Below are 24,327 nucleotides of genomic sequence, written 5' to 3'. Positions count from 1 at the left end.
ATAGTTCCACTTTGAAGTGCCCTCAACTCTCCTGCCTCCTTGCCTTTGCTTCCACTCTTTCCACTACCTGGAATGCCTGCTCCCCATCACTGACTGTTGACTTGCTTAAATCCCCTCTATTCTAAACTAGTGCCCCTTTCCTCATTTGCCCCATTAAATGTTGCACATCTCTCACAGTCACACTCAGCTCTGTGACTTGAGCTAGTTGTCATCTCTATCTTAGGCTTCTCTGCCTATGCCTTGCACATGGTCAATAAAATGTTTGTTGGCTCAAATTCTGCTTCTCCTTTCCATGCCCTTCCCTGCCAGCCCACCACTCCCTGCATCGAATCCATCACCTGGTACATAGCAGGTACCCCATGCATCCCGACTAACATCCTGAAGTGCTTTAGGGCTGGCAAATCAATGAACGAGTCTCCATAGGTCAAGGAGAATTAAGCTCTTCCCTTTAGTTAAATCAGATCTCACGGGGAAGGTATGAAATTTGGCTGCACACTTTTGGGTGGGGATCAGAGCCCAGGAAGAAAACAGCATCTCCCAAAATGCATACTATGAACCAGTGGAGATACCCAGACGATTTTAGGTGACACAAAGGGGAACTTTTTTTTTTCAAACTTAATAATTACATAATCTCATGTGTATTAAAAAGCAATATATGAAGCAAATCAAAACTATGATTTCATAAATATTATTTAATAAAAGCTTTTGCATTTGAATAAAAATGAGTTGATTTAAAAACAAACATTACATAAATAATGATATGGAATATGGCCAAAAGAAGTGATGGTGGTGCTTCAAGCTAGGGAAGCATCGGGACAGAGAAAACACTTCCAGCGAGTGCGAAGGTGAAGATGGGGTTGAAGAGATGCCTGTTCTAAGGATCAGATCTGCTGGGAGCAGCCTTAGGAATTAACAGAAGTATTTACAAAACTGTGTTACTGTGCAAAAACCTTTGTTTGAAAGACAGACAGCAACTGGAATGTTTCCTCATCACTACTGTTTTTTTTACACACGCAGCCATGGGCACCCTTTCCCAGGACTGTCAGCTATAAAGGACCCAAATATGGGTTTGCTTTTCCTTTTTTCTGCATAGCACAACACTTTACAAAAAGAAGAACACTTCAAAGGCAGTCTCTTTCTCACATACATATCAGGGCTCCATTTGAGATCCACATTCATCTTCCTTATCCAATTACATGATCAAAGCAGAAGTGTTTGAAACAACCTAATCAAAAAATGGGCAGAAGACCTAAATAGACATTTCCCCAAAGAAGACATACAGATGACCGAGCAGCACATGAAAAGCTGCTCAACATCACTAATTATTAGAGAAATGCAAATCAAAACTACAATGAGGTATCACCTCACACCAGTTAGAATGGGCATCATCAGAAAGTCTACAAACAACAAATGCTGGAGAGGGTATGGAGAAAAGGGAACCCTCTTGCACTGTTGGTGGGAATGTAAATTGATACAACCACTATGGAGAACAGTACGGAGGTTCCTTAAAAAACTAAACATAGAATCACCATATGACCCAGCAATCCCACTACTGGGCATATACCCAGAGAAAACCATAATTCAAAAAGATATATGCACCAAAATGTTCATTGCAGCACTATTTACAATAGCCAGGTCATGGAAGCAACCTAAATGCCCATCGACAGACGAATGGATAAAGAAGAGGTGGTACATATATACAATGGAATATTACTCAGCCATAAAAAGGAATGAAATTGGGTCATTTGTAGAGATGTGGATGGATCTAGAGACTGTCCTACAGAGTGAAGTAAGTCAGAAAGAGAAAAACAAATGTTGTATATTAATGCATATATGTGGAACCTAGAAAAATGGTACAGATGAACCAGTTTGCAGGGCAGAAATACAGACACAGATGTAGAGAACAAACGTATGGACACCAACGGGGAAGGGGTGGTGTGATGAAGTGGGAGATTAGGATTGACATATATACACTAATATGTATAAAATGGGTAACTAATAAGAACCTGCTGTGTAAAAAAATAAATAAAATTCAAAAAAAAAAAAAAAAGGAGAAGTGTTTGGCCTACTTTGGGGGTTTAAAGACATCCAGGGAAAATTGGAACCCACTCCCCCTGTTCTCTCTTAACTAGTCTTTAGACACAAAAAGTCAGGTCAGAGAGTTAACGTACTCTCATCATCCAAGCCACAAGAGATTCAGTTACATCTCTGTAAAATCCTGTCTAATCTCAAGTCAGTGTGCCTGGTGTACTGTTTGCTCTCTAAGAGCTACAAAGTCCCTCCCAGCAGCCGCTGAGAAACTATTGATTTTGTCTGATTAGCTTTGAAGACCTTGTATTAAAATAAAAAGTGCAAAAAAAAAATCTGAAAAGTTACTTCATTAGTCTCCCGAAAGCTACTGGTTCTAGCACATCTGTTCATTTTGATGCTATAATACGGAGCTCATGTTTCCTAACATAGGACACACCTTGTCCTTTACATTAACACTGTGGGATTTGAGGCCCCAGTTACAAAAAAAAAAATAACAAATATGACATCCTCAAAAATATTTAAGTGAACAGACTGCCTATTGGTGGATTGATTTTTCTCTGTGGATATAAATCTGTTGGCAGCCACCGGAATTGGGGTATAAAAGATGACCTCAGGCAGCTGCTGCCATTTGTTTCAGTGGGAAAAGGAGGGTTTTTGTCTCTCCCCAGGGGTTAATACTGTGATGCTCTGAGCGTCCTCTGGGCGCTGTTTCTGAAGGGTTACACTGGAGAGGAGCAATGCTTTGTGGTCTATGACAAGATCACAGCAGAATATTTTGTGCATGCTGTGATTTGTATCGCCCATTTGTGCACAGGCCATAAAAGTACACTTTTTATCAGGAACATTTGTGAATATATAACAGCACTGAAGACATATGGCCACTAAATAATTCACAGTTATCTATCATCTCCTCAGCAGATTCCTTATACACCTACCATGTTTTAATGCCTAGTTTGCTCAGAAACAATATTCCTTACGACCCTTCCTATATAAAAATGTTTACTGACGGACAGCGATACCATGGAACTGGGTTGTAAGGAAGCGGAAAGCTTTGTGCCTTCTCCACCTCTCCCTGTCCTCATCCGTTTCCCCTGAAAGCTTCCAACCAACACCTAACCTCGTAGGAAAACGTGCCCTTCCCGAAAGTGGGTGCTAAATTCTGACTTCTGGTGTTTGGGCCACGAGATGGGAGTCGCTGACTAACCTTCACCCTCTTCTCTTTTCAGTTCCATATCCATTTACAGTCCCAAGGAGAATCCGAATGCATTTGACGCTGCGGCATTCTTCCAGTCCGTGGGGAATTTCCTGGGGATCTTCGCCGGCTCATTTGCAATGGGGTCTGCGTATGCTGTGGTCACGGCACTGATATCCTTTGTCTTGTGTGGAAAGCTGGGGACTTGTTAAGAGCAGTCAGCTTCCCTGGAACGTTTCTGAGGACTGACAAATTCCAGGCTAGGAAATGGTTAGACAGTCTTGTTCAAGTGCAGTACAGCACCACTGGAGCCATCTTGATTCCGAGCCACCCCTCGAAGCATAGGTCGGTACCAGTGGAAGAGGGGCCCAGGCTCTTTTCCTGTCCAAGGCCAGTTCTAGCACTGCTCATACTGTCTGATCCTAGGATAGCAACAGTCTTAAAAAATTCCCACCTAGGAATATAGGTGGCCAGGGGGTATCAGGCTTGGATATATTAAGGTCAAGAGGAAGAACTGAAGATCCAAGGTCAAGAATAAAACATGATTGACTGGGAGTGATAAACTAAGTGTTATCTGCCTCCTTTTCAAACTTGTATCAATCACTAGTTCACAGGGTTGGCCAAGCCAATGATCACTGTGAGTTTAAACGAGAATCCACAGCTCTTTTATGGAAGGGGAACAGCAAGCAAAGCAGAAATGATGTTTGCCATATCCAGGCAATTGTGTCATCTTACTCCCTCTTTTTCAGCAGAGAGGTGGGAGGATGGGTAAAGTTCCTAGAGGATTTGAGCCAGGGAAAGAAGCTGGTCTGGTGAGCTCTTCACTCACAGCAGTTGGATGGGACAAAAATAAGTCAGATTTGAAGAGGAAAGCCAGAAGGCTAATGTCAAGTGTTAACTGAGGCTACAGAGAAGAGGCAGAACAAAGGACCAGAGACCTTGGGGAAAAGAGAAGTAAGAAAGGAGAAAGATGCAAGAAGGGTCAGGGATCAAGGCAAGGAAAGCAAAATGTTTGGGTCTTTTTTCATGAGGACTAGCCTAACAGTTCACTGAACAACTGCTAAAAGGCTAGGTTCTACTAAAGTTTTCTAAGATAAGTCAGAAGATGAATAAAACATGGACTCTGCCTTCAACTAATGACAAACTTGGAAAGACAAGCTCTACAGTAAGAGTTGGTTGGCAAGTGAGGGCTAAAGCTACAGCCACCTTATTAAGATTATAAAAATTCAAATGATGATGAGGCCACTGTGTCTGGGATAGTCCAACAGACTCTTGGCCAATCTTATGATTCTGGAAAATAATCTGAAAAGCAGTATTTACATGCAGAGTAGGACTTGGGCTTGACCTGAAAGATGGGTAGGATACAGGCAAAAGTCACACGATAAGAGATTCAGGAGAAGACCAACATCCATGGAGGTGTGGCGGAGGGGGCACTGACATGGCCCATGGCAGTTGTGCCTGAAAGGACCTGAGGGCTCAGGCTGGTGAGCGGCGGAAGATGAGGGGACACAGGTGGGATGGAGTCAGCTTGTGGAGTATCTTGGAGTGTTATTCAAAGGAGCCTGGGCATCTTTCTATGGTCCACAGTTACTGAAGTTTTCTGCTCAGGAGAGGGACACAATGAAAGTCCTGTTTTTAAAACATAAATAAGGAACTGGTATGTAGGGTGAATGAAAGAAGGAAGATTAAGATCAAGGAAAACTGTGATGATAACCTGTGGGGGGAAATCGGGAAGGAGGCCAATGTTTAGAAGAATCTCTAGGACTTAGTGATTGGTTGGTACTAAGAGATAAGGAAGAGGAGAGAATCAAAAGACCACCCCAAAGTCATGTCCTGGAAACCTTGGAGAATGTCAACTCCATTGACAAAAGTAAGTCGGAAAAGGTGGGGCTGACTTCCAACTAAAAATAATGATTAACAATCTACCCAGTACTGGAGACATGTCAGGCCCCCTACTACTTGTTTTACATGCAATAACTCATTTAACCTTCACAATGGTTATATCACACAGATATTACTTTTACTGGACACTGGATCTTAGAAAGGGTAAGCTATTGCCCAAGGTCGTACAGCTTGGAAGTAGAGCCAAGATCAAACCCAAGGAATGAAACCGAGAGACAGACCATGCTCTTGATCCCTACTCCCTGTTGCCTCTTAATTATTAAGTGGAATTACGATGGAAGTCACATGTTGTTTGGAGTAGAGTAATAATAATGATCACAGTATTTAGTGAATGTCTAGCATGGGCCTTTATATATATCTTCTTATTCGAATTAACCCTGTAAGACACAGGGTTACACAGGAGGAAACCGAGGCTCAAGAAGGTTAAGTAGCTCACTCTGAGTCACATATCAGTAATAATGGGCATGATATTAATTATGTCATCTTACATATGTTCAGAACTGTACCATGTGCCAGCCATTGTCCTTAGTATTTTGCATAGATTATCTCAGATAGTTTTTATAAGAACCCTGGCAGGGAGATACTGTTATTCCCCCAATTTTCAGCTGAAGAAACTGACACAGAAGGTTAGGCAACTTGTCTAAGGCCACACAGCTAGGATATTTTAGGGCAGGAGTTTAAAACCAGGCCTTTGGTCCCAGGGACGGCATGAGGTGGAAGGGCTGAGACTGGAACATTTTTCTGCCCAGTGTGCAGGGAATGTATGGACACATAAGTAAACGAATTGATAAGGAAGGTAAAAATTCCTGGAGGCTGGAAGTCTGCCCTGACATTGGATCAGATCTGGGGAAAGGGGTGGAGAAAAGGAAGAGACAGGGGCTCAGTAACAGTGGCAACACCTGATGGCCTTGGGTCACAAACTCAGGCTGTGAAGGGGACAGGGGCACAGTCCATTCCTCCACCATAATCGCCTGGATGCCTTGTCCACCGTGAGGCAGAGCCTCCTCAGGGTGTGGGCCCCTGGGCTCCGGACAAGCTTAGGGCTTGACTCAGAACTGAACAACTTCCTGGAGGCCACGGAGAGAGAAGAACACTTTATGCCCAGTTGGTATTCTGTGACTCAAATCGGCCTGAGCCTTATCTTTACAACAAACTAGAAGAGGGAATTCAGAGGAACAAACTCCCTTGGAAACAAAGCCTTCCCTCCAAGTAAGAAGAGGGGACACTGGAAAAGGGTCAAAGGGCAGCCCATGTTTTCCTCCAGATAAAGAATTGCTTCCAGACCCTTACTGAATCTCTTTCCAGAAAAGATGTTTTACAAAACAAATTTATTTAAATCACACTAATTGAAAAACTTACACATCCTTTGTTACATACCAGGCACTCTTCTGAGTGCTTAACATATTGTAAGTGGTTTATATACCTAGGAGGTAGGTTGCACTATTATGCCCATTTTCAGACATGGAAACCAAAGCGAAGAGTGGCCCACGGACCCGTCTAAGCTGATACAATGAATACGAGCCCAGGTAGAGTTGCCTTCCAGAAGCCACACTCCCAACCATGACATTATCCTTAGTATTTTGTGCTTTCTAAGACTTTACAAAACATTTTTAATATCTTCATTGCATGTTCCTCTGCACATTGTCTGAGCAGGTATTATTCTTATTGCCAGTTCACCTAGGATACAAATAAGGCTCACAGAGGTTACCATGCTGCTCAGAGATCACGCAGCCAGTGACTAGCAGAGCCAAGACTCAAACCCAGATCTTCTAACGCAGAGGTCATACTTTTTGCTTCCTTGCCCTGCTGCCAAACATCTCTTAATATGGAATCTTCCTTACACTTTGTTGTAGAAACATAAAAAATGCAACAGCATAACATCTCTTTTATCTGTCAGGGCATTTTCCGCCTAGTGGTGGACACAATTACAATGTAGCCCTTTCCCATCCATCACTTACTCCTAATCATCTCCCCATAGCCCATTCTCTGCCTGACTCAGATCACTGTGCCTTTTGTTCTATTTGCAATTTATAGACCATTGACCAAGTGTCATCCTGGCCAGAATGAACCATTGCCCGCCAAAGGGCATCTTGCTCGACCTAGAAATAATACCCATTTTCCTCCATCCTACTTTTACAAAGAGAGTCCGGGCAGTTTCCCTATCACTGAACATAAATGCTCCTCCTGATCCAATTTCTATCCCCAAGAGAGAAGGCTCTCCAAGATGATCTGTCCCCAGACCAGCACTCCCTGGGGAGCAGTGGCCTCCTGCAGTGTTGACACACTGGCAGCGTCTCACCCAGCCTCACTCCCCTCGGCTTTGTTTTCCCAGATCTGCCAGTATTCTGAGGGGCACACCCCAAGGGCCGAGGCCAAATTTTAGAAGTTTTGTGTCTACACTTAGCTGATTTTATCCTCTTAGTAAGACGTCTTCTTTATCTGAACACCAGTTTGCATTTTTATAGGAGTGTTCAGCCCGCAATGAAGCATGACTCCTGCTGGCCTTCAAAGTAAAGCCTCAGTCAGAGTTACGGTCAGGTCTGAAAATTAGTTCTCTCATCTCAAACACAACCAGATTCGTTTTTCTCAGCCAAAAAGGAGATTTCTTCATAAAAGCAGTTGTTATTTCCCTTAACGCGTCTTTGTCACTTGACCAAGTTTACCAAACTGCGTGAGTTCCCTATGCTGGAAACGGGCCTGTTTTTCCTCCTGTCTTGGAGCGCCTTCCTGTCTGCCGAGGCCGCTGGCCTAACAGGTCAGTGTTTCGTCCAGCGCAGCAAACTGGATGTGTGAACACATGTGTTCCCCCGCCTCTCCCCATGCCCCCCTCCCTGACCCAGCCAGAGGTGAAATGGAGGCCCTTTTCTATAGGTTTGTGTCAGAATCAGCCTCTCCTGGGCACCCTGGGGAGAAGAAAAAAAATCATCCATTTATACAACAGGTCAACTGAAAGTCTCCAAACTGCCGTTTCCTCTTCTCTCCTTGCTGGTCAGGAAGGGGATGTTGAAATCTATGAATGACTGGTATCCTGAGGTGATGGCTGACTTTACACATAGGAGTCTCTGCTCAGAGTGTGAAGGGATGCACAGCCGCTTTGGGGGAAAGGGTGGTGGCCTTCCATTGGCTGTTAACAGCAGCGCCCACGTAGGCAGCCTCTCCTGCTGTGCTCACCTCCACACACAGCCGTGTTTAAAAATCTTTGCATACGCTCCGTGGCAGGCCAGAAAACAAGGAGCTCACTTGGTGGCTTCACGGTTTAATTAATGCCTCTTACTGTAGAAGGTCTGTATGTAGAGTCCTCTGAGATGCAGCAGTTGATAGAGAGAGAGGCAGACCCTAAGGTCCCAGGGGCCACGCATCCTTGTATCTGGATTCAGCAATTAGATTGCCTTTCTGCAACAGCGAGGGTTTGCGCTTGGCTAGCTGCAACGATTGGGTACCTTTCCATGTAGAGGAATCACCGTGGCTCTGAGCAAACTTTCAAAGCTGTTTCTCTCCATTGGCTTAGCTCCTCGCTTCTCCCGGGTTTCAGGCCTGGATCCCTTGCTGCTCACTACATCTTAATTGACTTTCAAGTGGTGAGACTCCCCCCCCGCCCCCCTCCGAAATACTAACTGGGAATAAGGTATGCCTCCCTGGGTACTTGCATTTTAAAAGGTGGTACTTTAAGTGTAAATAATAATAAAAGTTGATATATAGTGAAAGCATACCATGAGCCAGGTGCTGGCTAACTGCCTTTCATGGATTTTCTCATTCATTTGCAGAAGGACCCAAAGTTAGAGACTATGCCCAGTTTACTCAGCCAACAGTAAGTGGTGGAGCTGGGATTTCAAATAAGGAGATCTGATTCTAGAGCCTGGGCTCATGGGTACCAAGCACTGCTACCTTGAATGAAATTCTATCTATAGAATATGAGGCAGGCTCCCAGGAGTAGGAAGATATTTGGGGCCCCAGAAGCCTGCCTCGTCCATTTGCTTCTAGGCTGGTTTGGCCTCTCCTATGAAAGCCATGGCAAATCTTTTTTGTAATGATAATCTGTTGCTCTGGGCAGCTGACCCACCTTACTTCATAGCCATGGGAACCAAGCTATTTCCACAGGCTTTGAGGGTGTCTGTTGCTGATACAGACAGCCACCTGCCAGTTATTACGACACTATAATCAAGACTGCATTACCAGAGGCCACCCTACCAGGCCCAGTATCATTCCAAACCATTCTAACGCAACATCCATTATATTAGGGCCTTACCATCTTATTAGAAAGGTTGCTAAAGAGCTTATGCATTGCAAAGAAAAAGGATACAAGTGTCTCTTAAATGAAATAATGGAGGAAACAATTTACATACGTCATTCAAAAAATTGTGGTTCCCTTTCCTCCACATTCTATGCCCTTTTCAGCACTTACCATATTGTAAAATGATGTAAGTAATGTTAACAATAAGAATACATATTTGACCTTCTGGAAAGGTAAAGAAGTACCTTAACTCACCTGATATATTTTAGTCTACTGTTGATCATTGTAATAAACACACACACACACACACACACACACACACTCACACACTTACATACACACATCCCAATGCTTAAGATTGTTTCTGTTTGTGAAGATTGTCTATTTCCTGATCCAGTTCAGCAATATCTTGTTTTCTTAACTGTTTTTAAGGTTATGGTCCACGTATAAACTTTTAGTTTATCTGAGCCTTGCTCTTTTGCTATGCTTTTGACCTGATACCCTTATTGGATACCATGCAGATCTCTTCTGAGGAGCCAGCATCATGGGGTGGGTCGATGCATGTGTGGGCCTTGGTAGCAGAAAGACCCAAATGTCCACATCTGCACCCAGGGGAGCGCTCATCCAGAACAGTACTCCAGATTAAGCAACATGCCCGAAAGGCATTTGATGCAAATCAAACTTTAGGTGTGAGCATTTTGTACTGCCAAAGACCAAGCCTGCTTAGTCCAAATTACTTATGTGTTTGTTTGTTTATCATTTAATCCTTGCCTATTTCTAAATTGGCTTTGAGACAACTCATAACATGAGCCATGCATATCAAGGGACCGTTTAGTTGAGGCTAGACACTCAAGTGCTTCGGGATAGAGTTTTTCTGCAAAATAAGGCAGCTGTTCATTGCTGTGGTTTGGCAACAATAAATATAGCTCCGAGCTTTCTGGCAGCCAAAGCCAAAAGGGAAACATGATGAGTTATATAGGAATAATACAGTACTATAAAAGGAAGTTACAATTATTTGTAAAAATGGGCAAACTTTTCTTCTAAAACTTTAGGGGAATTTATCACACGCATCTTTATGTAAGGGCCTTTGAGCACCATAACAGACAATGTATTGTTTTAGGGAAGATGGAGATCCATTCTTCATGTAGTCATTTCTCATATCAACCTTCAATAAAATCTGATGGTGTGGAATCAAATTATATTCTCTGAGGATATTTCATGCAGTAAGAAAATCTTTTTATCTCTAATCCACAAGTAAACTAATATAACGCAAAACTAAAATCTAGAAAAACATTTCAGAAAGTGCTTAACGAATGAACATATGACAATGAATATAGTGAAGTAAATGAAATGAGCTATTAAATAGTTTATGAGTAACTGTAGCGGTAACCAGCCATCCTGGGGCCCTGAATGGGTTCACTGACAACACATCATGTAGGACCTAGAAATGGTGTTTACACACAATGGGTTCTCAGCAGAATTCCCCCAGCCCTGACATTGCTAGGTGAGGGCTCAAGGGTGCCCATCAAGGGAGCAGGCCTCTAGGCCTGCCATCCCTACTTCACCCCTCTTATTGGTTCCACAGACTGGGTTTTCACCTAAGATTTCATTTGAAGAAAAGGATTTCTGTTGCTTTAAACAAAATATATCTGTTTTAAGAATATATTTTTTATTTTTTCTTACTACCAAGGTAAGGCATATACATTGTAGAAAATTTGGAAAATGTAGATTTACAGAAGGAAATAAAATTAGAGTTACCTGTATTCTCACTGCCTATTAATAACTATTGTTAGTATTTGTCTGGATTGATCTAATTATATGCAAATACATATACGTAATTAAATATATACATGCATACATATATGTAATTACATTTTTATTTTTAAGTAACTTGCTTATTTTCACTTAACAATTTATAGTGAATGTTTTTCATGGCATTAAATATTCTTCTATAGTATTATTTTTAGTTGCTGCCTAGTACTATATCATATTAACTTGCCATAATTTATTATACCAACCTTTTGATTGTTTATAGTTTTAAACATTGTTAATATGATTGCAATGGTAATCCTTATAGCTTGATGTATGAACTTCTATTTATATAACTACCTAAAAATAAAATTCCTGGGTTAACAAGAATGCTAACATTTTAATTGGAAAAATTTATCCAAGTTATCCTCCAGAAAATTTGCATTCCTTTGTACTTCACCAATGATGTAAGAGAGAGCTCATTCATTCACATCTTCATCACCCAAACTCATATTCACCCCTGCTAATTTGATAATCAAGTTCCATCTTATTCTGATATAAATTCATTATATTTTTACTGAGGAAATCATTTTAATTATATGTCATTGGCAATTTGTATTTCTCCCTTGGTGAACTACCTGTTTATGACCTTTGTCCTTTTTTCCTATGGAAGTGCTTATTTTTGTCACGTTAAATTTCAGAAACTCTTTATCTATTAAAACATATTAACCTTTTGACTGTCATGTGGGCTATAAATATTTTCCAATTCATGGTGTTACCTTTTAAATATGTTATGCTTTATTTGTTTATGTAAGGGAAAGGTAGGTATAGACATTTTCAAGTTTCATGTGGTTAATTTTATCTCTTCCTTAGAAAGCCCAAGATTTTATTGATTTCTACTTATAAAGCCCACTGTTATTAATAATAATGTATACTTTTTTTTAATACTCGTCTGGTTCTATTTTTGCATTGGAATCCATCTGGAATTTGTCTTGCTATGAGGTATGGGATATAGTAGGGATTTGATTTTCTTCCTAGATTGTTCTTCACTCATCCTAACGCCCTTCAAACTTAACCTATGAATTTACAATATAATGTCCATGTATGTAGGTACATATATGTGTATATATGTTCTGGGCTTTCTGTTGTTCCACTGAGCTCTTGGTCTTTACTGTTTTCATCATTTCAACTCCATGGTTCCTTTTAATAGCTAATAGATCCATTTCTCATCCCCCTTCCCCAATTTCAAGAGATTCTTTGCTATACTCACATATTTATATTCCAGAATGACTTAAAATAACTTTCTTATGTTTCAAGCAGAAAATAACTTTAGGATTATGATTGGGGTTGTATTGAATTTTTAGATTAATTTTAGGAGGAATGGTGTTTTTACAATGCTGAGTCTTCCCACAGAGGAATATGTTATGTCTCTCCATTTATTCAACTCATCTTTTATGGCCCTTAGTAAATTTTTATAGTTGTCTTCACATTAGACCTACAAATTTCTTGTTAAGTACTTTTTAAGCTATTTTATATTTTGGCATACTATGATGAATGGAAACTTCTTCCATTATAGTTTCTGGAAGGCTATTGTTTGTTTATGTGCATCTAGACGTCACCATGCTATTTGATTTACTCTCCGCAGTTCTGACATATAGAACCATAGCTGATGTGTAGAATTTGGATTGATGGGCCAAAATTATATTAGACTATCAGATTTGTGAGGACTGTATCAACACCAGCAGTGTGGCTGAAGCGTGCTAGGCATTCAATATCTTTTGAACAATGGAATGAATGATTTTAGCTTAACAAAAGGAAAATTTTCTAAAATCTGAATAACAGACTGTTTTATGAGTTAGTGAGTGCCTTATGCCTAATAATATTCTTGTAGATTCTTTATGTCCACCGGTCAGGATATTTCAGAGCAGATTCATACATCAACTAAAGGATAGATCATAAATTACATTAATCTGCAATTTCATTTCCCTAACTCTTAAGTTAAAATAGAGACATGGAGACCTTGGGAAACAAGAGCCTAATCTAAAAGAATATGGTGGGCATATGTCGGCTTTGGCTGCCCAGCGCCTGTTCTCACTTTCACTGAGAATAGCATCCTGATGTTATTTGGGGAACTACCCCTCCTCCATCAGATACCATCTTCTTAACCAAGGTACCCCATCCTCCCCTGCCGAAGAGAATAGGGGCATCCGAAGCTAGGTCAACCAAACACTCCTTTCCTGTGATATGAGCTTTTAGGAGGGAGTTAGTTAGAAGTATATACAACTGTTGGCACTCGGACTTTCCAACAGCAAAACTCTATTGGGACCTTCTATTTATTCCTGCCACAGATCTCTGGAGCTGCCTTTATGCCTCTTCCCTCCAATAAATTCCTTTCTGATTACAGTTGCCAGAATCAGTGTTTATTGCTTGCAAACAAAGAAATCTAAATAGTACAAGGGAAGGAATATTCTATGAGGTATTTCAACAAAAGAAGCTGCATAACTTGGTGACAATTCAGAAGGGAAGAGAGGCTCAAAGACAGCACAGCCTCTAGGCTAGGATGCTTGGGACCATCTCATACCAGGTGCATAGTGATAGACGAACAAAAAGAATCAAGCTTACAAAGACAGTTTGCACAGTCTTCATTATTCTTTTTCGATTCGCCCCCTTATAAGATTCATTATGAACACTTCAGTGTGGTGGGCAGGGCTTGCTCATGACCACATTTGCTGCTTTCACTTTTAGTTGTTACTAATTTGATGATGATCATTTGACTTATTTTGATCATCTTTTACTTCAAGGGCCACATTTGCAGCCGCCTCATCTCAGTCTCTTGGAAATTGCACCTGCAAATGTTCAATAGTCACACAGAAGCACTTAGTTTTATGGAAACAAGTGGCTTTTAGACATGCAAATGAAGGTTGGCATTTCTATTACCCAAAGGTCTGATGCTCTGCTGCTGGAAATGTACAAGTGCTGTCTGAGAAAACTTTTATTTACGAAGACTGGGCAGAATATCAAATGCAAGTGAGAAGTCTTTCTAGAAGATGAGGGTGTGTAGATAGAAATGGACTTTAGGGAGTCCTCACAAACTGGGAGAGCACAGAAGGAAGAGAATGTATATGGAAGTTTCTGCCCTAATTACAAAATCAGCCCCTAAGGGGTATGTCTCAGATTTCTAGTTCTTCTGCTAACTTGCTGAGGGATAGGAATGTCACCCTATTAATTGGTATCTCAGTTTTCTTTACTGCTGAGGTAAAAAGATTTTATTATTTTGTAGTGGAAGGACATGGCACACATGCAAAATGTGGCTTTTGAGTAAATACATGACCCGAGGTATTCTCTCTGTCAGGTACCTGGTACACATGCATACCTAATTTCTGATCAAGTAGAATTTTTCTTGGCCTATTTTCTAAAAGTCATTAGGTTACTGAGCCATTATTTTAAATTGAATATTGAAAATAATTCAGCAGTATTATTTATAACATAATCTCTGGTGGCATTGAATCCTGTCATAGAAGCTGCTTTTCAGTTTATAAAGATAACCAAAAAGCACAGCTGGACAGGTGGTTTGAAAATTCATTTTTATAATCTGTTTCCCAGCTGAGACTTTGGGGGTCAGGTTTTCGCCAGAAGCAAACTTTCAGGGACTGTCATTAAACACCCAAAGAGTAAGATTTCTAATGGCAACATTGACACTGCATCTAATGATTTCTCTGCTTCCAGGCACTGTTGTAATAAAGGCAGCTTCCATTTTTAGGTTCCTGGGGCATATTTTATGTCAGCTGGAAGTGAAGGAGGAGGAGGGAGGCTGTTGGCATCCCTCACTTTCTCATACGAAAAGTTAAACAGTATAGCCCACTATTTACTCAGCTTAGAATGGTTTCCATCTAAGAAAACAAATGTGTAAAAATCTGAAAGAAAAAAAGTCCTGATTACTGTACTAAGCAATGCTATTGGGCTTTGTAGTCTGACTCTAGAGAGTAAGAGACTCAGAAAAAAATTTTGAACGTAGAAGGGTAAAAGCAAATGTCGCTCTGGCCCATTCACTAAGGAATTGACCAAGGTGTCTGAACGAGAGAAGAACTCAGCACACACAAACATGAAGCACAACATAAACAGTCAATTCACCTCAATCCCATCACCCAACCTTGTTCCCCCCTTGGTCTCAAATGACAAGGGCCTAATTACATTGTCATGATAAGGAAAAGCTGACACCTGAAAGCTCAGGTCCTGCTTATCTGTCAGGTCAGCTCTTGAAAGGCTTTTGTAGAATAAGTAGTCGGGAAAAGGGGAAACTGGGAATGTCTTTCTTTTTGGCAACAGACGAGGAAAGATTTCCAAATGAAATGACTATTACTGGACACGTTGAGACTTTACTTGATCTGAGTAAGTAAGTTGGCTCATTACTTCTCATCTCCATCATCTCTCGACTTGGCGAATACTTGTCTGAAACTCTTAAGAAGGTTTCTAGTTCAGAGATAAATGTGTTCCATTTGGCTTGCCACTGATGCATTGCATGACTGGATGGGAAATATATTTCTAGATCTCAGTAAATAAAACAAATCACCAGGAGGACTTAGTTTGAATTGTTTCTCAACTCAAATCTGGCCGGTTTTAGCTTCTAAATACATGTCATTAGCTGACATCTCAGCTTCAAACTGTTCTTGCTTTCATATTGACAGGACCATATGAATCCAACTTAATTAGCCAACAATTCACCAACAAATGAGGTGCACCGAGTGTTTTCCAAGCCAAAAATAGAGCCAGAGGCTCAAAATGTTAGGCATTCAAGCTGTAGCAATAGACACCCAAAATTCTCAAGGGGATTTATTAACTAGCTTGCTGAACCAAGGGCAAACAGCAAAGACGCCATCTCAATAAACACAGGTGTAGAGTACATCTCCTAGCATAATAACTCATTAACTCACACCTGCACTTTCTTGAACCAAATAGCTCATCGTTTCAATATTCAGACAATCTTGCACATGTAACTTGAATAGTGGACAAATTTAGCTCTGCTTTCTTCACTGTAAATGTTTTCTGTCTTTACTTAACATCGCCTCACGGTGCCAGCAGCCATAGGGAAAAGAGAAAGTTGCTCATGTCCTGCACAGGCGTGTAGAAAATTTTCAGAAGACAGATGGCACGAATGATTAACACAGTTGAAGGAGAAAGAGGAGTCGAGGATACTGGGAATTATATCAAATGAATCAGTGGTTCATTTCACCAAAATGGGGAATGTGAGTGAATACATGTAGCAGAAAGAGAGACACAAAAATTAGTTCATTTGAAAGTCTTCTGGATTCTATACAAGTGTGGAACTTCTACATGGAAAGGTACAGTGGGCAATTGGACATGGATATCTGGGATGAGGCCGCTGACTAGAGATTTAGGTGACATTGGTGTGCATGTTTTCAGTGACTCCAAGGAAATGAAAACTGAAAAGGAGTAAACCTGACAACACCAACATTTGAGGTGGAAAGCCAGGGATCTAAACAAAAGGATATTTTTCTTCTCCTCCAGACCTCAAGTTAATTTGCATAAGTACTCACTACTACATTATTAAAGGAATTTTTTGTTTTAAATGGAAATTTATAAACCTTGCAACACAGACAGGAAGTAATCTTAATTGCATGCCTACCCTCTGCACTGGAGGATCTAGAAAGAAGAACATAGATTTGTGCTGTTTTCTATATTGATATTCTTGTATCCCACAGACTCATCATTCATCTGCCAACTGTAGCATTGCCAAATATAGTAAACTAGACAGTAATTGTATTCTTTGCAAACTTGGAATCCTTCATATTCCCTGAAGGAGTTTTCCATTTCGTTAAATCTTTGACTTCTCAGTTCCAGGTTCACGTTCAACAGTGGTGGTAGGAAACCTGTCAGAAACGTCTCGTTTTACTAGATCAAAAATAAATAAAAGTGTGGCATGGAAAAATAACCCATCAACCTTAAAACCCCTCAGAGTGCCGCCTGAGAGCAAGACACATTTTTTTCTTTCTCACTCTCTCTCTTTCTGTGTTCTGATGATATAATCAATATTTCCTGTCCAGAAACGCAATATTCTCCAGTCTTAGAAACCCCTCAAGTCTGCATTTAATGTCAAAGAAAATCATGCTCCATGTGGCAGATGTTTATTTTTCAGCTTCTGTATCTGAAGTCTTCATCAACTTTTAATGAGAAAAGAACTACTGAATAATGTTATTAGTAGCAGAGACCGTACGTGACAATAGTCTTGAATAAGAAAAGTTAAATGTTAGAAGAAAATAGACTCTGCCACTAATAAGTCCAGATAAACATCTATTTGTATGTGAGGATCAAAAATAATTTCTCCTTCATTCTCTTTTTAGAGCAGATAAATATTTCTTGAAATAGATATTCATTACTTTGACAAACCTGCACTTGAGTGTCTGATGTCTACTGGGCACTGTTATGGGATGGGGAGCAATACAAAGAAGGAGGTAATAGACCCAGCCCTTGAGGAGATCTAGGTCGAGAAGGTAATCTAGTTGTCAGGAAGTCCACATGAGGCCGTGGGGGTCCCATGTAATTCTTCAATTCCATATATGCAGTCCTTGAAGCAAATGTAAAAACAGCAATTCAGATCACAGACACTTAAGATGGGAAGGTGCTTAGAGATCATCTAGAGCAGTATTTACCACAGTTTCTTGACCCTTATCATAAAAAAATAAAATAAGATAGTTTTATCATGCACTTATCTGCACACAAGCGTATTTTTTTGCCCACAATGGTACTTACTTACCTTAAAATACACAAAAGTTCTAATTAAAAGTTATGAACCTGAAACTATCACATTATTAATCAACTGTACTCCAATATAAAATAAAAAGTTAAAAAAAATTTATGAAGTTCTTATATTTTCTTCTACCCTTCAGTGGGTTTCTTGCATACCCCAATCTAAAGAACACTAATGCAGACCATCTTCTTTAATTCTTTGAGAAGAAAACAATGGACCAGGCAATGAATTTGAATTGCATTAGTCATTCAACTAGTTAAGTGTCCGAACTATGCCAGATAGATCCCAGGTCTCCTGACACCCATTGTAGTACATTTTTTCTTACATAATTTACAACCACACAATGAACCTTGATGTGATGTAAGCATAGGTTTGTGTGTGATGTGTGTAAGCATAGGTTAATGTTACTAAATATTGTATATACACAAGCATTAGTAACACTAATGCTTTCTGAGAAGGTCCAGAAGTGGGAATCATGGAGAAGAGTGTAAATGGTGTTCTGTTAACCAAAAGGAGCTAATTGTCCTCTCAAAATTGATCTCTCTGGAAAGAATTTAGTTGCCAGAAGAATCATTATTCTTCCCAAAGAATTACAGACCTCCTCATGCTGTTTTCTAAACTCCTTTGCTTGCCAATAATTTGAATTTAACTGTGTACCTCCTTGTGGTTTCTCATACAGCTCTTTTAGTTAGTGTCATAAAGTATCGGTTCTAGTTCTTATTCAAAATTGCACAAATGAGTCCTTGCAGACAGCTCTTTAGGGATCTTGCCCACCACTAAAAGCTCACTGTGCAAACTGAAAGGCAATTTTGAGCACACACGTGAGTCAGAAACTCTTATTGTTATTTTCTCTAAGCCACTTCTTGATTTCTTTCAGAGCTCCTTCTCTATTTTAGTTCTCAGATATTTTTGAGCATGCTCCGTCCCTGTGGATCTGGATGTATGTACTTGTTTCCACTTGTCATTGCTACAGGGCCCCATAAATACAACTTGAAACCAAAGCCTTAGACATGCAACCCTCGTAGTTGCATTTAATGACCGCTTGTGTTTGTCAGAAGAGATGGAAGCAGAATGATCAGATTTTACCTCAGTTAGGAAAGAAAATGCAGTAATGTTTGCCAGCAGAAGATCAACATATTAGATGTTTCATAGTTCTATTTTATGGATACTAGGACTAATACAGCATGTAAGAGAAATACTTTCATACTTATAATAATTAGTTTGATCATTTTAAACATAGAGCATATTAGATGTTTCTTCTAAGTTTTGTATTTGGAAAAATGTAATTAATTAATTCAACGTGTATTTATTCCCTAACCTATAACAGATTCAAACCCAAAGTGTGCAGGTAAACTGCATGTTCCTGGGACATGCCACATAGTTTCCTAGCTTTTGCCCTTCACTCACATTGAATTCCCTACCCCCAACCCTGCACCTCCAAATTCTTCTTATCTTCCAAGACCTAAATGCCTCTGTGTCCTTTAGGAAAACTTTCCCCATCTCTCTCCCACTTTCCCCAGCCCCAAAGAAATCACTCCTTCAGAATTCCCATTTTCTTATCACCTACTTCATTCTACCTGCTTTTAGATATCTCTGTGTATGTGTTGTCTCTGGTAGGAGACATAAAGCTACTTGAGGTGTAGGACTGTGTTTATTCATCCTTGCGTTCCCCATATCCATAACCCATGCTTTCCTCATTGAATATCTCAGTAGATAGATAGAACTTGCAAAACTCCGATACCTTAACTGTAGTATTACTGAGAATTGTCTAAGTTTGGATTTCTAGGAGTGAGGCACACATTTTCATCTGCTTTTCCTTGTTGCAGGAGTTGGTGTGGAGGAGAAGGCAACAAATAATGATTAAGGACATAAAATGTGTGAGACGTGCTAGGTGTTTTGTATTTCTTCCCCCAGCAACTTGTTGAATAGGAAATGCTGTTGTGTTTAGACCTGTAATGAGCTTCTCTGAGTCATTCCTTCTTTTCATGTCTTCTTCCTTTCACCTACTTCTAGTAATTATAGTAAAACCTTATATTTACTTTTTAGTGTTTAGTTTACAAATCATTTTAAAATCCATTGTATTGCTTTATACTTAGAACAGACCTGTGAGACAGGTGGGCCCTATCCAAATGAGAAAACTGAGTCTTAGGTGCGTGAAGCCCTTGGCCAACATCACACATTGCATACCTGCAGCCACGGCCAGAGAACGGCAGGCTGGGGAGGATGGACACCAGAGGGACCCCAAGGCCTGAGAGGCATGAACCATATGGTTATTAGGAATGTTCTCTTTGGCTGTATTTTTTCCTTTTTCTTTATTAAGTTTTTAATTCTACTGTCTTTGGTTCTATTTTTATGTCTTTTGTCTAGATTCTTTAGGTAAATAGTCCATTTATTTTCCTTTTATTTTTTCTAATAGAATGCATGTTAGACTATAACCTTTCCTCTGAACAATCCTTTGGTTTTATCCCATTGGTTTTGATAAGAAATGTACTATACACTTACTGTTATTTATCTCTACATAAGCTAAAATTTCAAATTTGATTTCATCTTCAACTCCAATTTTATTTAAAAGAATACAGTTAAAAATCTCTAATGGATACACTTATGTAGCTATGCTTTTTGTTAATTTCCAGTTTTATAACATTTTGATCAAAGGATGCAACTTGTTTGTTTTGTTGTGTTTTGATTTTTAGAGGGGGAAAGAATTTTTGAACTATTTGATAGTAAAATATATCATCAATTTATTCCATGTTAACTAATTTATTTTATATTCCAGTGTTGCTGGGATTAAAAAATAATTTTAAAATAAAGAAAAAAATTTGTGACTCCTCAAACATTCTTAATAGATCATTGTTCCATGACCCTAAAATTATTTCATGGAATCATGTCAATTCTAGAAAGTCACAGAAAGAAAAAATAGAGAATAAGACACAAAAATATAATTTAAAAAAATTTTGTAGTTAGCAAGAGCTGCGAAAGTAAAAAACGGGCACTGAGGCAGCACAGAGGTCGTCACTGCAAGAAGCAAGTGTGACCCCTTGGACTGAGGGAGCAAAGGGAAGAGAATCTAGAAGCTCCCAAGAAGGAACCACGGAGCTGGGACCCAGACCTCTGAGGACACTGCCTGACTGCTGCTGCTTTCTCTGAGGGGGTCCCAGGAGGCTGGTCTGGAAGTGAAGGGAAACAAGAAAAAACAAAAAGAGAAAACAAGGCTGGGACCAGCTGCCAAAGCTGCGGTGAAGAACCATTGCTGAGATGCAGCTGACAGAGCCCATCAGGCAAAGGAAGATGTGATCTGGAGACCCCCAACCTCAGGGTCACAGAACCAGCACAGGAGGGTGGGCTCGGGGCTGAGACACTAGTTCACAGACCGGCACAAGGAACACTTAGTCCCCCTCCCCCTCCTTTTTACAACTGAGAATCTGAGATCCAGAGCATGTAAGAGAGTGGTCTAGGGCCTCACTTAACAGTGGTACAACTAGGGCTAGCAGGCACAGGGATGTAAAAATATAGTGGCAATTAAAATATACTTTTGTAAGGTAGAAAACTGGCAACTGTGAATCTGTTTAGATGGCGGAGAACTTTATAGCTAATAGATGTATTCGGGTGAAACATTTTCAAAATGTGTTTTAATTTGTGTGAGTTAATTAATTACCAAGCTATAGAATTATGATTATGTATGCTAATACTAAGGGTCAGATCAGCTTTGTTGTTTTATTTTAATTACAACATCAAGACTCTGGTCATGTAGGCAGACTCCATTGTTTGCTGCTCGTGTGACATATCTGTAGACAAAACTCAAAAAATATTAGCAGAAACTTTGCCTATTAGTGTTCTAATGGGAAAACCAATGGAGCTACTGGAGAAAATATCCTCAAAGGAGATGTCCAGCCAACTCAGGTATATAATCTTCATCATCAAATCTCTGACTCTTTCCCTGGGACATCAGAAATGATATTTTTTAGATGGCTTAAGGTTACCTTAAAACATTCCTGGAGGGTCTAATACAGGCAGAAAAGTACAGGGAGTCTGTGGAATTTTGAATCTTAGCTCTGCCACTTTCAAGGTGACCTTGAGTAAATTACTTTGGTTTCTTGTTACCTGGTGATAGGAATGTTCATTTATTTATTCAGCAAATATGTGGAGTGCCTACCATGTGCCTGACATTGCTCTAATGGCTGGGGGCCAGTGAATCACTCTGCACTCCCTGAGCTTTCCACCACAGTGCAGGAAGGCAGAAAATAAACCTATAAATATATAAAATGTTAGGTGGCAGTAAATAATATTAAAAAAATAGGTCAAGGTAGGCAAATAGAGAACGACGAGAGGGATTATTTTTATATAGTACATAGCAGAGGCCAGTCTGATAATGTAACATCTTAAGGAAAGGAGGGAGCCATGTGGATGTCTGGAGAAGACTTTTCCAAACAGTGGGAACCGGACATGCAAGGGCCCTGTGGTGGAACCTGCTTAGCGAAGACGAAGACGGTGTGTGACAAGGGGGGAGCATGGTAAGAGCGGAGGTCAGGGAGCTGTGGGGAGGGGAGGAGGGAACAGGACTAGATCCTACAGGGCCTGCTTGTTATGGGTTTCCATTACAGAGCTGGGAGCAGAGGACTGACATGGTCTGAATTGTCTTAAAAGATTCACTAGCGCTGCTGGGTGGAAGGTAGACTGTGGGGGGCCAACAAGGGAGACGGGGTCAGAGGTGCAATTGGGAAGCTCTTGCTGTAATCCAGGCAGAAAATGATGGTGGCTTTAGAAAAGGGTGTTAGTGCGGAGGTGTTGAGAGGTGACCGCGTGCCGGGTAGGTTTTGAAGGACCCGTCAACAGCATTGCCGATGTATAGAGAGGGGAGAAGTAAAGAGTGTTCCCAGAGTTTTTTGCCTGGGCAGCAGGAAGAATGGAGATGCTATTACTGAGAAGGGGAAGAGAGCGGGAAGGGCTGGTGAATCGTGCGAAGCCTGTTGTGAGATAATAAATCAATGAAATAAATAAGATGATGTGAATAAAACTAGTGTGTTCCTTGCCCACAATAAGCATTCAGCCAATCTTAGGGCCCTTACCTATCCTTTATTCTTTGTTACTTCTTTTTGTTCTCAGAATGCATTTGTGCACTACCCACACCCCCCCTCCCTTTTTATTCACTACTTCTCCGCAGATCAATATATAGTCAAAACATTCCTACAACAGTAGGAGGTCGGCTAAACCTCACCCAGAAAAACCTCCAACAGACTGCTGCATCAGCAGAGGTAGATAAATTGCATTTTTAAATAAAGAAAGAAAACTACTTGATGACAAAACAACATGCATGGCAATCCTCCTAGTTCCTCGAAGTCCTTGAAGTACTTCAGTACCCCCAAAGTTTCCCTGGTACTGGTTGTTTTTTAATAGAAATTCTGTGAAGAGTGAAATATAGTATTCCATAAGCATTTTTTTCTTTGAATTTCTGAAGAGAGGCTAGAAAACTGAAAAGTTACCCAAAGCAACTATATAAATGCTTACTGCATATATTATTTCTTGGCACAATTTCCTAACTGTTTTTATTCTTTTGCCTAAAAGTTTGAAGCATAATATTAGAAGGAAATAAGTGATGTAAATGTATTAGACAAATATGTCTTAGCAATATTTTATCCAAAGCCAACGCCAGAAATAACCAACATATAAATAGAAGCATACAGTGTACATATAAAAAATATGCTTGGTTCTTTAAAATTCTTTACTGCAGAATTTTTATTTCATTTGAAATGTCAGTATTCAGTTCACATATCTCTATACTCTTAAGAATCATCAGCATTTAATTTATGAGTGTTTTTAGTTGGAAAGAGTGTGCTGTTTAAAATTCAATTCAATCCCCTTGGTTTGGGTTGAAGACTACTTACATCTTGTGTTTTTCCCAAAGCCCTCCTCTATGCCCAATTTCCCATAGCTAATCAAATCTCTAATCCAAGGTAGAATGCAGCCCCTACCGCTTCCCCACCTCAGCTCAGGGGCAATAACACAGAGAATAACAGAGCCCAGGGACAAATAACACATTTGTCCCATGGTTGCTCCTCCTCTGTCCCCAGACAGCATCTAGTGTATGTGTGGCTTCATGTAGCATTTAAAGCTGGGTATAATGATGGCTTAAGAAATAAATCCTGCAACCAACCAAGAAGCAGCTGAGGGCCCACTGTGGATAAGAAGCACACAAGAACAGACCAGCTTACCTTCAAGGAGTGTGTGCCTTGGATGTGTTCACGAGATTATCCAGCAGCAGAAAGACAAAGCCCCCAGCTTTGCCAAGGAGGTGTAGAGGCAAACAAGGATCTCTTTCTGGGCTTGGCAAGTAGGAGTATTGGCCGAGGCAACTGAACCCTTGTCGATGTCTTAGGTTTATGACTCGTGGTTTTTAATACTAAATTATGGTATGATAGGAACTTCTCAGGTTCCTGAAGGTACACAGTGGAAAGCAAA

At 40.2% G+C, this 24,327-nt stretch overlaps 1 protein-coding gene across 4 annotated transcripts in view; it reads left to right on the top strand.

The window, feature by feature from the left end:
- Positions 1–24,327, top strand: part of SLC9A9 (solute carrier family 9 member A9) — a 560,292-nt gene that overhangs the window by 260,668 nt on the left and 275,297 nt on the right. For all 4 annotated transcript variants that reach the window (XM_007188090.3, XM_057545832.1, XM_007188089.3 and 1 more), the window contains exons 7-8: positions 3,258–3,396; positions 7,775–7,880. In XM_007188090.3, coding sequence (XP_007188152.2) covers positions 3,258–3,396; positions 7,775–7,880 — 245 coding nt within the window. The remainder of the gene's footprint in view (positions 1–3,257; positions 3,397–7,774; positions 7,881–24,327) is intronic.

Source organism: Balaenoptera acutorostrata, chromosome 4, assembly GCF_949987535.1.
Source record: "Balaenoptera acutorostrata chromosome 4, mBalAcu1.1, whole genome shotgun sequence".
NCBI lineage: Eukaryota > Metazoa > Chordata > Mammalia > Artiodactyla > Balaenopteridae > Balaenoptera > Balaenoptera acutorostrata.
The sequence above is the reverse complement of the archived record's forward strand: the minus strand, read 5'-3'. Positions and strand labels throughout refer to the sequence as shown.